Source organism: Frieseomelitta varia, unplaced genomic scaffold, assembly GCF_011392965.1.
Source record: "Frieseomelitta varia isolate USP_RPSP 00005682 unplaced genomic scaffold, Fvar_1.2 scaffold_371, whole genome shotgun sequence".
NCBI lineage: Eukaryota > Metazoa > Arthropoda > Insecta > Hymenoptera > Apidae > Frieseomelitta > Frieseomelitta varia.
Genome location: NW_025110114.1, coordinates 702,494 through 719,239, shown reverse-complemented (window position 1 = coordinate 719,239; position 16,746 = coordinate 702,494). Strand labels below are relative to the sequence as shown.

Below are 16,746 nucleotides of genomic sequence, written 5' to 3'. Positions count from 1 at the left end.
AAATTCTATGATCTAATAAAATGATTGTATATCCTTCCTGAGATAATTGTCGGAGTTTCTGTTAATTACGCTAGAAATCAGTATAGTCGATAAAATCACTTTCTTATCTCCGTGGTAACAACATACTTTGTCTCTTTTTTTTTTACGAAGAAGTCATAAATGTTGGACATTGTCTTCTGTTTTCACGACAGACAATATGATTGGAACGTATATTTTTATGGTTTTGTTTTGAGGCAGTAAATCAATTTTATTGAGGTGAAGAATGCGCGATTATACCATAAGAGATATGTGGCGCATTGAGACTGAACATTGATCGTACGTAGTACTAGAGTAACAGGGTTAGAAGGGGTTTACTAAAACGTCGAGTAGTTATCGATTGCGGACTACCGTGACGTCATCGTGGATCACGCCACATCCCCGCCCATTGAAACTCGGCTTCTGATTGGTTCACGTGTATGCTAGCTATCTATATCGAAAAGCATGACCGTCGCGGCTTGTGAGTGTGAGTCAAATCTTCAGTTTTCACATGCGCATAAATTAATCTGCACGATGTTATCCAACATTATTTTCGTACGTCTACACAATTTTCAACGATCGCCATGCTCCTTGTGTCACGTTAACGAAAACTATGACATTAAACGCCCAAAATCTTCAGACGATTGACTATGTGTACCATGCTAAAAAATTGGCGGGTGATTTCAAATGAGAAATGTATTCAAACTGTAGCAACGTTTTTTGCAAAATTCCATTAGAAACAAAGCGAATTTTCACGTTCGCTCGCATTTTGGAATGTCCTTCGAAATTGTTTGGAACCGGCGACGCGCAGGGTATTTCATTTCAGAGAATTTCCATCGGTTCGTTCGGTTTTAAGGTAACGGATAGCAAGATGGCTGCTATTGGATCGAGCATGTATAGAGTGGTCGGTGTTCTGCGCTGGCGTTAGTACGTGTGAGAGAGTAGGGTACGGTCAGTTTTGCCGAAAATACGCAGTATTCGTCGAAGCCTCAGCGTGCGATAAGGTTAAAAGTTTGACATGTGTACGACAAGGAGTGTGCCATGTATACAGAAGAAATGATAATATTTGAGTATTATTCGCACGAGTACTGAGCTGTCGCTCGTGTGCACGTTACGCGATAACGCCGCAAGTAATAGGATCGGTCATAGTAATCGGTGAATAGTAATCAAGTTCATAGTACAGAAGCACGTGGTGTTCAAAGCGTATTGGTTTATCTTATCGAATAGCGGAGATAATTTTCGCCCGAGTCAGAAGATCCAAAGGAGATCGATCTCCCCAATCATTGCGACGAATGTAAGAATAATAAGATAAATTTTAAGTGGTGCATGCTTTGAAGCACAAGTGCCCGAAGCTTTCTTTTTTTGAATGTCGTGACGAATTTTCTCGGTGGACATTGATATCGTTCTCGACGTAATATGAAAAGTATCTGATAACGTAATATGTAGATGATCTTGTTGAACAGCTGTCTCGTTGTCACATGTCGGCCTCGTTCATCCTCTGCCAGTGTTTCTCTGTCGCGAAACAAAATGATTAAAGACCAAAGGTTGCCTGAAAATTCTAACCCTAACATAACTCCTTGCGTTAATTGCGATTCGAACTCAGTTCGTCGTCGGCCGCTGACGGAGTATGTCACGTCGTTGATCGGTTCTCTGTCCCTCGTATCCTTTCCTCGTCTCTCTCCTTTTACCTATACACGCGCCATAAGTATAGATATTTGTACGCGCGCACACACACACACACACACCCACCCACACCATTCTCAACCCTTGGTTCGTGTATAGTGATAATTTCCTCTTCTGGCCGGTGGTGGGAAAAACAGACTGTTAGTCGTCAGGAATCGTCGAGCTTGTCGGGAAAGAACGCGGGGATTTTATACAAGTTAAGACAGTCGCGTTCTAGTGCATAGAGAAGGTAAGCAACAAACTTGCTTCGTATTTCGCGAACAATCATAATTTTATTTTATTCACATGCCAAGTCGGCGGCTTAGAGAATTTCGAGATCACATTCTCACGTGGCACGATTTTTCACTTTGTAACAAGAGTTTACTTCCCGTTTGTAAGAATAAGAAAGACACGCGAGACAATTGTGAAACACACATGTCGACATGACATACAATCAACACGCAATGGTTTAGTTGAAATGACTTTGAATTACTCTCGATTCAAGCTTCCGGAATGGTGCTGCAATGCTTGCTGCACAACTAGAGATTGGCCCGGTAACATTCTTCGTTCATTTATTCTGGCGTGTGAATATTGTCATAGTTGTCAGCATTCCACGAACGAGTCATCGATCATTCGAGTATCGAATTCGCGGTCACATTGTCTTGCGGTTACCGATCAAGTATTATCGGTGAATGAACGAGTACGCGCGTACACGTTATGAGCTAATTTTCGAATATTTGAAACATATTCGACTTCGTCCCGAATGTTGATTATCAAGTGAAAATGTCGTTTATATATATTGCTTGTTCCTCTTTAATGTGTTTTAAATGTCGAAAGTTTTCAGGTTCAATTTCTTCATAACGCTCCGTTGTAATTAACCTCGCTGTATCTTCCGAGTTTCGACAGTCACATTCTCGTATTGTTAAACTGCGATTACTCACCTCGGGGTCTAGTATAAGTACGTCACTAGACCCCGACGTGGGTAATCCCAGGTCAAAGAAGGTTCTTTCGTTTCGTGCATACAAATTTTCTGAAAATGTTCCTTCGTCGAAATGAAATATTAGAATTTACATTGTGGGAATATGCTTGGGTATCTTGGTTGCACAAAATACGTATAAATAAAAGTATTTGTGTTGAGTAATTATTCGTTCGAACGTTTGAATTGATTCTTACGTTATCGACGTTTTTTGCAGTTTGTAATTGCACTTTTTGTTCTGGGAATCGCGGTTATTGCGCTACACACGGCGGCATCAAGTATCACCTGATACATATATACTTTGTCAACCACGATACTAACACAGTGTTATATATATATATATATATATGTAGAAACAAGTGGTACAGCGATACAGATTACCTCTACGTTGTCTGGTGTAATAAATTAATGATAAGAATGTAGCATGAAGCGTTGGTATATATGTATTTCTCTTAGATCGATAGCTTCTGTCGAAGATCGTGCTCTTTTACGTATAAGCTTCCCGCTTATAAATTGATGTGGAATTCTTTTGATTTAGTATCTCAATGTCAATTTCTAATTAGCGATCATTCTGACGATTTACATGTAATTCTACATATTATATGTATTGTATCAGCATTACGTATCATTTTTCGTGCTACTGAAAGATATTTTTCACTAGACGTGTCCGTGTCATTAGATGGAGGTTGTTTTTTGAAATAAATATGCAAAATTTCTCTTTACCAGAGATATTGTACAATTAAACTGTAATTAAAGATGATGAACTCGAATTAATTGTAATCAGGAATGGTAATTTCCTTAATTTTGTTGGCTAAAGACACGGTGGATTTGTTTATCGTTTCAAAAACGTTGATAATTATGGTCAATAGTATTCTTTAGATAATATGGAATATTAATTAACGTAGTAATTTTTATATAGACTACTGATGCATCTTGATCGCGTGTATCTAGTTACAGGCATTTGTAATTGAACTTATCAATCGTCGCGTTACAATAGAATAGATAGATAACCATGTTCTGTGAATGCAATTATATCGGAAGACGATTAGCGTGAATTTAAATAATTATTCGTAGTACACAATTTCCACACAATTCAAGAGAAGACTGCATCATACGAATTATGTTGTATTATACAGGGTGTTGCGTAACTGGTGATACAGCTAAGTAGGAGATGAAAAAACGAGAGAGAGAGAGAGAGAATAAAATTTTTTCATTGAGTCTTCATCAAGTCTTCGTTTCCGAGAAAATCGAATTTGAAGATTCATCGAGTATACTCTGTATATGGATTATGAGCACGGTGCAACGAATTTGGTTTTTCTTATGCGGACTCTAAAATCTTTCCAACGCGTTATATAGTGTTTACTTAGTTTATCATAGTTCTATGCCTACTGGTCGTAATTTTTTCGCCGCGTTGTACTTTCAATAGTATGTTACAGTAAACACAATTCATGTGGATAATCCTATAGTTACCTTGATACAACTTAAGCATGAGTTATGCAGGGTCCAACGTTCAATGTCGTAACTTATCTCGGAGCCTCGTACTCGTTGACCCGTTCCATTGCTTTTTACATTTATCCTATATACATATGTTCGTATCTGTGTCGATGAATTTGACTCTTGGAGATCGTAGGACGATCGCGAAATCATGCAGTAATTATTAAGCAAAGATAGGCAAACTTTTCTACAATTTATATAAGGTCTATTTGTTTTTGTTGTAATGTACTGAATTCAAGAAGTACCGATTCTTTTTCTCATTGATATGTGGAGCAAGTTCAGTCCTACGTACGAAATTTCACGATATATTTATCAATTTCTTTTTCCTCTGTTTGATTTGAGATATTTATGAAACTATAATATCAAAAATATCGAAGAAGTATTTCAATACATACCATGATTTTTCGTATTTGATACACGTGTGTATTATTTGTTTTAGATATCTTCGAAGTTGATAAAAAGATAGTAGTATCAGAAAAACAGTCAGAAATAAGTTTGATAAAATGATGGTAGTTTGTCCAGAAAGATATTTTGTTCTCTTACAAAAAGTATTTAAAAAACGAATTTGTTCATAAATAACAGATGTGAATCGTTGATTCATGAATAAATATTATAAATTATTAGCCACGTATTAATTACAATAGTGTTCATAATTTTTGTCGTTTTATTATTGCATAATTGATTTGTGATATCGTGTTCCCATTTCCTTCTTTCTATTTATGAATTTTGTTATGTAATGGGTAGTAGAGTTGAAGCTAAGAATAATAGAAGATAGTGAAATAGAAGAAATAGATGATTTTTTTCGAGATTAATATTATATCTGATTTGCTATATGTGTTTCTGAATGATATCGAGACATAATGGACTAAAATATTCGAAAGAAAAAAAAGGAAAATTCCAAAGCACAATTATACCTCTTAAGCATTGTTATTCAAAAGCCTCTTCTTTACGTCATATAGTTACATGAGAAAAAAAACATCAATAATTTCGTAAATTCCGAGGGACCTTGGAAAATATTTTCGTAGATGGTTTTATTTAAATCGTGCACTCTATATGTTCAGAATTGCCATTCCTCCTTTATCCTTCTTTCCCCCCCTTTAATCACACAACAGTCAAATTACTGACTTAGAGTTATCGTCTGGGAAATAGGGTTGTAACGCGATACGGTATGCTCCAATGGTCAGGCGCTAACCTTGGTGTAAACGACTCAGAAGCCTATCAATATCGAGTAGAATGAGAAATCGAAACATCCTGTTATAATGATGCCAGGCGAAAGCAAACATATTTTACTAATTTTCATTGTTACATTACCATTGTGTTCCAATTGATTCATTTGCTTCTTCCTCTGCATATTGTTAGGCACGTGGGTGCCATAATTAGAAATAATTCGTCGAATCATTTGGCACTTCCTTCTATCTCATTGTTTTTTTTTTTTTTTCGGTGTCAATAGCGATTCAACTTGATTGATCATCGATGTTATCGTGTTTATTTTCTAAGCATACTAAGATCATTCCGAGCGAAGTGTCGACGATGAAATATGAGACGTTGAAATCTGAAGGGGAAATAATATAATTCCCGCATTTCATTGATAAAGTTATTTTCATCACATTTGATAGAAATCGGTTTCTTGCTCGTTTACATAATTTGACCTAATACCAGAGGATGCCAGCCATTAGAGCTTCGAACGATCGAGCAGATTTGTGGCTCGTAAGCGATCAAGGGATACATGAACGCTTCCCAGACAGGAAGCTGACCAATAGGAACGTTCTAATTTGAATCTGCACGTGCATGATTCGTGAACGCGAAGTTTCATCTTTCGCGATAAAAAATTTTCTTATAATTGTCATGTAGATAGAGAAACAATAACATACTACGTACACCTGCCTTTAGCTCTAGTTTCTATTTTGTAAATAAATTGTCCCTCACCTTACGTGTTTATGATCTAATGGAAAAAGAAGACATTCGCTGCAACGGATTGTTAGAAAGAGAATTGGAGTATTGAAATTGAAATATAATGTAATATCTTCGTCTGGCTTTGAATACAAATTCGTGCATCTTGCTCTTTATAACAATTAGGTTCTGCAATTTCTTGTAAAAAGGAATTGAAATATTTATAGCACCGTGATGAATAATTTGGTTCTTAAATATTTAGATTTTGTTTATTCACATTATTTAGTAATATGTTTACGTAATTTTTAATTAATTCCCAATGGAGTAATGTGTTTCCTAATTTCTATAGGATCTATTGAATTTACGGAATTTTCACATTCATTATGAAACAATTTGTCATTTTGACTCCGTTAAGACTTTAAGTTTTTACTAGATGATTGCAGCAATAAGCTTAGTTTATGGTGCATATTAAACTTTTTCCAAGGTGATTATGTTGTATAAGGTTGCAAAACCTTAAATTACCCTTTGAAGACAACAATATTTCTCATATTGCATAGAAATAATTTATTTTATAAAAGTATTTTAATATTCATTACTTATTTCAGTCGCTTATATTAGTATTGAATAGTAGTAGCAATGTACGTTAAACAAAATTGATAATGCGTTACTAGAAACGTGTTTATCTAGCATTTTTTGTTCTGTTGTTTAAATATTTAGTTCTATCTCGTACAATGTAATACAAGATTAATGAGTATAATTTTATTATTAAAGTCCGATTATATACTACAATGTTTTATAAGAGTACAAGTTAATCAGTATTTATCAGTATGAAATAGATAAAACAGAAGATTAGAGTCACATATAGGAACTTTGATACGAATAAAGAAATATACAAGAATTAATGGAAAAATTGAAGAGTTTATGACTCTTGTTCAAGGTCCAAATTGGATTGCTTAAACTATTAGGTGTACACATACACGTATATACATACGTAAATCGCGCTTGCTTGATCGCTCAGTGACCCCGTTATCTATTTTCAAAGATCGAACTTTGTATTATGATGTTTCTGACTTACGTATATGCAGTTTGTTCTTCAACATTGTTGCATCAATTATTCCAACGCTCTTTGCATCATTTTATAATTTTTTGAAAGTGAAAACGACATTTTTGTTTTAAGCCTGTTGAAATAGTAATTGTACTATTAAATGAAGATCATAAAAACATAAATGAATGTCGGAAAATTCAGATTTTAATACAAATTATCATATATAATTTTGTTAATGATTTAATAATTTTTTTAGAAGAAAAGATAGATAATTGAGTGTAAAACATTATCGCTCAAATTATTTTAAATCACGAAATGTTTACTTCAATTATTTGCACGAGTTATTTCAATTTCGTAATGTCCTTTAATTTGACACGTCAACGTTTATGATGTTTCAATTTTTGTGACATACATTTTCGTTATGAATCGGCACGTGGCGAGTGTATGATAAAGTGCACTTAACCAAATTACTTGCTACACAGAACGGACTGTGTAAGACTTCAAGTGAATTCAATGTCATCTTAATAGTCTTTCATAGCCAATATAAAGTACTCATAATGGAGCAAGTGCTTAAAATAAATAATTTCTCTGTGTATAAAATTGAGGTATTTCATTAAATCGGAACTCGCGGGAACAGTGGCTCACTGTGTGAGATTTTTATAAATAGGAAAGATTAATCTATGATGGAAAAATATTGGAAACGATATAGACAATCATTTTCCATCAATCCAGATACTAGACTATTAGGATGACATTGACTACAGCTGAAAATTGGAAAGGTTGGAAGAACAAAATTCATATGATTTTCCTTTATCAGTTATGATTAATAGCTGCTTGTCTGAATAAACGTTGGCTAAACATACAAGAAGATATCACATGTTGTATCTATTGTATGTGTATTTGAACATTTCATTTTTCTTTGTTTCTTTTTTTGTTTCTCATTCAAGAACTCGTACAAAATATTAGTTGCGATTGTTTCAAAGTACCTATACTTATCAAATGTTCAAGGTTTGTTATCAAATACTAGTAGGTCATCGATCATGATTCTATTATGGTTGACACGATGATAGCTGCAACAAACAGTCTCGTAGACTTAAAAACCGAGAAAAATCGGTTTCCGTGTTCCGAGAACGATTTTGATGTTGCCGAGTATTTTGACGCTAGTACTAAAGAGAGAAAGAACGTGTGCTTCTCTAAAACATCATTAACCACATCGATTTTGCCAATGGTTTTTCTTGCAGTGTCATTAATCCGCATCAAAGCAACTTCCGTTAAAGTACCGGAGGTACAATATCTTTTGGGAATAAAGGTGCCCAGATACTGATTCATCATGATCGTGGACGACAAACCGTGAGTCGTAGTAGTGTATTGAAAACAATACAGAAGAAAATAATGTTTTCCTTTTTATTACTATTTTTCCGTCTATTATGAACACTTCTTTAGCCTATGCATGTATGCACACTCTGTCTGTAGATTTACAATTGCATTCTCACTTCTTGCATCTATAAAATATAACATGTAATTAGCAAGCTTCTTTGAATTTTATATTATAATATTGTTTGAAATGTTTATTAACGTAGTGTATTTTTAATGTAATGTAGCATGAAGTACTATTTATCTCTATTGATTTCTATTAATATATCTATGTTATTTGTGGTAATAGATAGAAATGTAAACACATAATGCTCTTCAAAAACACAATACGTCTATTAGTTTCTTAACTGATTGTTAGTTAAAGAAGTACTAGATTGTTGATTCTTATGCTTTTATAAGAAATCTCAAAATGCAAAAATATACAGAATGCGTATAATATATAAAAATATATAAATTACTTGCTGTATATGTTACTTATTTATGTTTCTTCACTTGTATTGAAAATATGCAATATTCATAAATGAGCAGTAGTTTGTTTCCTTATATTTTTTTTTTCTTTTTAAATTGTTGTTGCATAATTGTACGCTCCTTGATTTTTGCAATTATGTAATTTATGCTCATTTGTAATTTCCCATGAAAATAAAGCATTATATAGAAAAGTGATAAGTTTCTTGTACGTAATGCCCTTCAGATATATAATAATATTAGAAACGAGTAATTTTATTTTGTTTTGTATAAAAACCTAGTTATAAAATGTTATATAAATGATCGAACTTAGGAAGTCAGACGTAGAGTATATAAATTAGTCATTAAGACACAAATGATTGCAAACATGTAAATGACCAGAAATTAATGTCCTATCCGTAACTACATATGCATATTTCTGTCTAAATACACAATACAAAACTGTGACAGCTTATATGTTTATTTCTTCTTCGACGCCATGTCTATTTCTGGCATTTACTATTATTTTTATTATTACTATTTCTCAATTTTTAAATTTTAACACAATAAAATAATTATTCTATAGATTTGAAAAATCCTCCTTAACACAATAAAATAATTATTCTATAAATTTTATAAAATCCTCCATTACTTTTCAATAGTCAAATTTATTTCCTTTTTCTTTTTTTAAATTATTTACAGTCGTATGAACCAATATTATCAGCATGTTATCAATTATTGGAATTTAAATATTGGAATTATAAATTATTGGAATTAATTTCTTTTTGCGAGGAAACGCAAACGATAAATTCAAATGATAAATTCAAATGGTTTATCGTAGCAAGAACTGTGTAATTAGTTTTATTTAGCTGTATCATGTTATTAAATTCTTAGAAGATACATAACGATACGAACCTTGATCTCGCACTCTGCTCTTTCAATTAAATATTAATACGTGGTAGAATCTATGGAGAGAGAACATGCTCTTCGCTTGGAATTTCGGATAACAAAAAGGACTATGCCGAGTCCGTTGGTAGCCGCATCTGTCGCGAGTCAACGCCGTTCAAAGTCCGCGAAGATATTCGTACTTGTCGCCAAATTATAGTCACGCCACGCTTTCAATTGTGTTCGTGTATCTTGGCATACTATATATAGGGTGTCGCGTGGCACATTCTGTCTATTGTTTCGAGACGGTGCAAAACGGTTATGAACAGCGATTGAATCATTTTAGGTAGTTTAATTTTTTTTGCAGTACCACTACACGAATGTATGTGCTGTTGCGATTTCAAACTATAACTTCGTTTCTTTTCTCTTTTATCCTCATAAATAAAGAACGCATTGCTCTTCTTTTCCTGTTGTAAATTTGAATAATTGTTACACTATTTTTAGTAATTGTAATAAATCTAAGTAACATTTTGAATATCAAAATTAGATTTGTTGGAAAAATTTTGAATATCAAACAAGTTATTTGAATTGAGTAATTGAAACATCCTATATGATGGAACGCGTAGAATGATACAGCCATAGGACAAAAATGGCGAAACTGCGAACATCAATATTATTATTATTACCTTGTACGAAAGTAAAAATTATGACGTGACTAATAAGTTAATATTGATGCAAATATTAGATATTTCTACTAATAATATCCAGAATTTATTAAATTCAACCAATAGTAATTAATTATTTAACAAATAATAAAATTAACCCAATAATAATACTGTAATTTGTATTACAATTAAAAACAGCGTAAAAATAAAGCAGCTACGCTAAAATGTAGATCAGGGACTCTTAACTTAGTTGTAGAACTGAATCTAATTCACATCTTTTCCCTATTAATATAATGTAAGAATGAAAGTAGTATTTTCAACAATTTTTATATTCAGATTTACAATATTCAGTATTTTCAATATTTTTTATACGTATTCAGATAATCCCAGGTATTTTCGAAACATTACTACCAAATGTATATAATTTAAAATTCTTTTAGAAGATTAAATAAGCTGTTCAAAGTTTAAAAAAATATTTTTCGATTTTTTATCCTTCCTTTTTTGCTTTACATCTTCCTTTCGCTAGGTATAGTATTTTATATAAACAGCTGCTATTTTTAAAATCTTTTTTTCTGCTTTTACGTCTTTCCTTTGCTCGCTGATTCTTTTTTCACTATTTATTCACTGATCGAAAGTAAATCTGCCATAATATACTACCGTGCTGCATGGCGCTGTTGCGTTTATCTGTTACATCACATGATCGCGCAATCTATACGCACTATTTTTGCTCAATGCATTTTGTACTCTGTTTTTATTTAAGTTTTGAGGTCATTTGATCATTTGCAAGAATATCGAAGTTAACATACAAGTTTCATTGAAAAAAGGATTCAAAAAAAAGAATTGAAAAAAAGAGATGAACAGTTTTTGATTATTATTGAAGATAAGATAAAACAGGAAAACAATGCCATTATATCCATTCATATGGGAAGGTTATTTGATTTTACCGGCGTATGCACATATTTACTTCACCGACGGTCGGTGTTGTTAATCCTCAGCTGATAAAGTAGAATGTTGATTAGATAATTATTACAAAAATCGATTAAATTAGAATTGGAAGGAAAAATAAGGAATTTATTTCCTTGTTATTTAATAAAGTGATTTAAACATACATATTTTGTGAATTATAAATGAAATTATCATCATGATTCTAATTTATCGTTTTTATCAGTTGGGGGTTAAAGAGTTAATTATATGAATAATCTTTAATTTCGTTTGTTTTGCTTCGATGTCCAATATATTTTAAATAAAATCTTTATTTTTTCAAGCTGTTCTAAATATACTGCATTTGAATGATCCAGCCTTGAACAGAATACATATTAAGTTTGATGCCAAACGTGAAGAATGAGTAATTGTTAAATTTATGAGCTTTAGTATGAAAGTATTCCAGATTTAGATATGTGTTTTTTTTTTTTTTTTACGATGCATTACATTCATCCTGTATTTCTCCTTTTAAAGTAACATTTAGAGAGTTAGAAATATTGATACTTTTCTTTAGGAGCTTTGTAATATTGAATTTGCAATGTGATTAATTCTATTTGATATATCACGTTAATATTTGTTTTTATTTACTAATACTGGTAGTAATTAACAGCGTACCATCCATATACGAATATTCATACCATACTCTTTAATACTAATATTGACATTGGCTCTATATCCTGCAATACAGATAATACAATACTCTATAGCCTTGACAATAACATCTTCTTATGCAGGAAATTTCACAAATTAAAATTGGCATGGCATTACAACATTTTCAAACTTTCATATTTATATATTTCACGTTCAAAATGATGTCTGAATTGATCTCAACTTTTTTACATTTCTGATAAAAAAATCTCTGTACATACATATACATGTATATACATATATCTGCATTTACAATATATAACATCTAATCTGCATTTTTCGAACATTAATTTCTTCATTGCAATCACGTACTGACATATAAAAAGATTATATAAATCATAATCTCATATTATCATTATAGAATTAATGGCAGAAACTTACCTTACATAATTCTCGAAGCAAACGTTCTCTTAGATTATCAGTTTCAAACGATGACGAAGCTTTTCTTTGAAGGACGCTGTTTATAGTTGAAGAGATCCTTTTCATTAGGAGGGATATCTCTCAAGAACACCAATACTAAATAAGATATTTCTTGACATTTCGTTTCCCTTTTAGGGAGATGGAAAGCTTTTGGGTCATCAGCGCGATCACCGCGATCAAGGCGATTTCGTACGTGTACGATCTACTAACATTTCCGGTATGGCTCGTGCTTCAACGGCCTTGGGAGAAGAGGAAGGCCTCGCGAAGGATCAAGGCTCGACCTATCGCCAAGGATGAGCACGGTATTACGTATAGGAGCGTGGACCCACCAGGAGAGATGCGGATCAACCTTGAACGTGAAAATATCGATACGCTCGAGAAGGTGATGGGTTGGATCACTAAAAAACACGGTGATAAGAAATGCGTCGGTACGAGAGAGATACTTGCCGAGGAAGACGAGGTTCAACCAAATGGTCGAATATTTAAAAAGGTAAAGCAAGGAGCCGCTGTTCTGTTGTAATTATGACAGGTAACATGTAAAATTTATTTCGTCATCGAGATGTTCTTTTACGATGCATTTCTCTTCAATTCTTACCTCTAAGATATTTCCAAAATGGATATTCGAATTGGAAGTTCATTTCAGGCTACAATGTATTGCGAATAAATGTTAATTTTACGAATCAACTTGATGGTGAATTATTTTGTTACAGTATAAAATGGGAGAGTACAAATGGAAAAGCTACACGGACGTGGATAGGCTAACGACATCCTTTAGTCGAGGCTTAAGAGAATTTAATCTTACGGCGCGTAAAAACATCGTCATCTTCGCAGAGACTAGGGAGGAATGGATGATAGCAGCTTATGGTTGCTTTAAACAGAATTTGACTGTAGTCACGATTTATGCGACTTTAGGCGAGGAAGCTATTGCTCATGGAATCAATGAAACAGAGGTCGATACCGTGATCACTAGTCACGACTTGTTGCCAAAGTTTAAACGACTTCTTAATGTGTTACCTCAAATTAAAACTATCGTTTACATGGAAGATCAGTTGGTACCTACTGACACAACTGGTTATAAAGTGAGTACCTTGATTCAAATTCTATAGATATGTGATATAGAATCTAGACTTTAAAGACGTATCATTACATTTATCGAGGAATTATATCTTATATAACATGTATGATATGAATAAAATAATAGATCTGTAATAAAATAACTAAAGAATAAAATATAGATGTAAGATATAGATCATTTCAATATTGAGATTGTGTACATTTTATATATATAATTATGATACGATATGATATGGTATACATAATTGTCATATGACATAGAAACCTTTTTTGATACATTTTAGTCTGGTGTTAGGCTCCTACCATTCTCTGATATAATCAAGACGGGTAACACTTCTTCTGCATCACAATTCCCGCCAAAAAGTTCTGACACTGCAATCATAATGTATACATCTGGATCGACCGGAGTACCGAAAGGTGTACTTTTGTCACATTTGAACGTGGTTTCTGTGATGAAGGCGTTTGTTGATGTCGTTGAAATTAGACCAGATGATGTGTTTCTTGGATTCTTACCTTTGGCTCATGTATTTGAACTTCTTGCTGAGAGTGTGTGCCTTTTAAGCGGCGTGCCTATCGGCTACAGTTCGCCTCTTACTATGATTGATTCAAGTAGCAAAATTCAAAGAGGGTCCAAAGGGGATGCATCTGTTTTGCGTCCGACTTGTGTAACTTCTGTGCCAGTAAGTTTCAAAAATTATATCACATTGAAACAGAAGCGTTGAATAACTTTGTTTTTCTTTGTCTTCTACAGCTTATTCTGGATCGTATCTCCAAAGGTATCAACGAAAAGGTAAAGAAATCGGGACCACTGAGTCGGACGCTATTTAGATTTGCCTACGAGTATAAATTGAAATGGTATAAACGTGGTTATGATACGCCTTTCTGTAATAAATACATTTTTGGAGCTGCAAGGCAAGTTCTTGGTGGAAGGGTTAGGCTTATTCTTTGTGGTGGTGCTCCTTTGACTCCCGACACTCAAACTCAGGTTAAAATTTGCCTCTGTGTCACTTTGACTCAAGGATATGGCCTCACCGAAACAACTTCGTGTGCTACAGTTATGGACAGTACGTGATTTTTCTTTCCTTCTTCTTCTTATTAAATTACATTTCGTTTAATGTGTTAAACTGTACGACGTTTTATTTTTAGAGCACGATAGAAGTACGGGAAGAGTAGGAGGACCAACTACAATTTGTGATATTCGTTTAGAAAATTGGGAGGAAGCTGGTTACAGAGTTACGGATACCCCATATCCCAGGGGAGAAATCGTAATTGGTGGTGTAAATGTTTCGGCTGGTTACTATAAACTACCAGAAAAAACAAAAGAAGACTTTTTCCAAGAAGATGGAAAACAGTGGTTCAGAACCGGTGATATTGGAGAAATTCACGAAGACGGTTGTATACAAATTATTGGTATGTTTTAATTTCAATGCTATTATATGTTTCACAGAGAAAATATTTTGGTACATGTTTTATCAGATTTTTTATCTATTTTCACAGATCGAAAGAAAGATCTGGTTAAATTACAACTTGGTGAATATGTTTCTTTGGGCAAAGTCGAAGCAGAATTAAAAACCTGTCCCGTTGTAGAGAACATCTGTGTTTATGGAGATTCCCATAAGTCTTACACCGTGGCATTAGTAGTACCTAACCAATACTATTTAGAACAGATTGCCAATGACTTAGGTATCACTAACAAGAGTTTAGAAGAACTTTGTGATAATCCAGAGATAGAAAAAACAGTGTTGCAACAGTTGGTAGAGCAAGCCAAAAAATGTAAAAATATTTGACAAATATAATATTTTGTAAAATTTTTGGAATTTTTTTAACAATGTTTAAGTAATTTTTATTTTATAATACAGGTAATCTCCAAAGGTTTGAAATACCTGGTGCTGTGAAATTGTGTGCAGAACAATGGTCACCCGATATGGGTTTGGTAACAGCAGCATTCAAGCTGAAGAGGAAAGCAGTGCAAGAACGGTATCAACACGAAATCAATAGGATGTATGCCTCGTGATGAGAAGACGTTCGCAAGAAGTGTAATAGGTGAAGTGATATCGATATTCAAGCTTTCTAATTTAGCAAAACTTCGATATTTTTCGCGAGAATTTTGCGAAATGTGATCGAATGTTAATTAAGAACTTCAGATTTGAAAATGTGTATTTTCTCTGTTCTCCTTGCTGGAAAAGACTTTAATACCAAAAAGTCTACTTACAACATAGTTAAACGTATATAAAAAAAAAAAATTGATATATGAAGAACTTTTATCTGCTGGTGAATATTTTATTAGTCAATTTTTAGGGTTTCGTTCGAGGCGAGAAATGAGTTTGATCTTCAGTGGTGTGAGTATATAAAGAGCGTCTTGTAACATAATCGTGATGCAAGGTATGAGTGATACAAAGTGCGGGTGTTTATTCCGTGAAGGAGAAAGGAAATCGTCATTTTTCGTCCTACATTTAGTTATCTTAATAGTGTACTTTCTTGTAACAATTCTCGGACCTCGCAAAAAATCAATCACTAATTAATACTTCAATATAAGTTCATAATTTCAATATATAAGTTCATAACTCGAACGGTGTACTTATTTTAAGTATTATTTGGAATCGTCGAGTTTTATTCATCGCTCAGTTAATTACTTTGTGTATTAAAGTATGATTGTACATATAGAGAAATTAAATGAAGTGATTAATTATTCTTTTACTTGATGTTGAAGCGCGGTGTATGCTAGATTTGCTTCGGTATGTTTGTGTTTGATTTGATTCCTGAACTTCAGTTAAGATTCTCAAATGGAAATGTTCTTCGTCAAATATTGTAAAATACTTGCAGATAATGTTCTTGTTCACTGTCTTAAATTATTATTATGTCAAAGCATCACAAAAAGATTTTCTCTTCTTTTTCTCTTATGCACCTTTATGTGTATGCATGTGTTGGTACGTGTATGCGTGTTTATTTTTACGTATGCTTGTATGCACATATGAGCGAGGAAATTAGAATCTAATGTATGTGAGTTTATTAAAAAAAAAAAGAAAAAAATGAAGAAAATGGTGTTCACAAAGGGAAAATTATTCTATTAATTTTTTGTAGTCTTCCCATTTATTGTAATGTGTCAATACTTTGAAAAACATAAATAGTTGAAAGTTGGATTCTTTTGTTATTTAAGTTTCGTAGGCATTGGG

At 33.1% G+C, this 16,746-nt stretch overlaps 1 protein-coding gene across 4 annotated transcripts; it reads left to right on the top strand.

The window, feature by feature from the left end:
• Positions 1 to 892: 892 nt before the first annotated feature.
• Positions 893 to 15,996, top strand: LOC122530999 (long-chain-fatty-acid--CoA ligase 4). Of its 4 annotated transcripts, none has more exons than XM_043658495.1 (9): positions 894 to 1,309; positions 8,324 to 8,432; positions 12,635 to 12,989; positions 13,210 to 13,578; positions 13,858 to 14,253; positions 14,325 to 14,637; positions 14,720 to 14,983; positions 15,071 to 15,346; positions 15,433 to 15,996. In XM_043658495.1, the coding sequence occupies exons 2-9, from the start codon at positions 8,413 to 8,415 to the stop codon at positions 15,585 to 15,587; spliced, it is 2,148 nt and encodes a 715-aa protein (XP_043514430.1). In that variant the 5' UTR covers positions 894 to 1,309; positions 8,324 to 8,412; the 3' UTR covers positions 15,588 to 15,996. The 4 variants fall into 4 exon arrangements, with proteins under 4 accessions (XP_043514431.1, XP_043514430.1, XP_043514429.1 ...); XM_043658494.1 differs by lacking the exon at positions 894 to 1,309 and adding an exon at positions 1,611 to 1,927; XM_043658496.1 differs by lacking the exon at positions 8,324 to 8,432 and having other exon boundaries at positions 893 to 1,309.
• Positions 15,997 to 16,746: the final 750 nt, after the last annotated feature.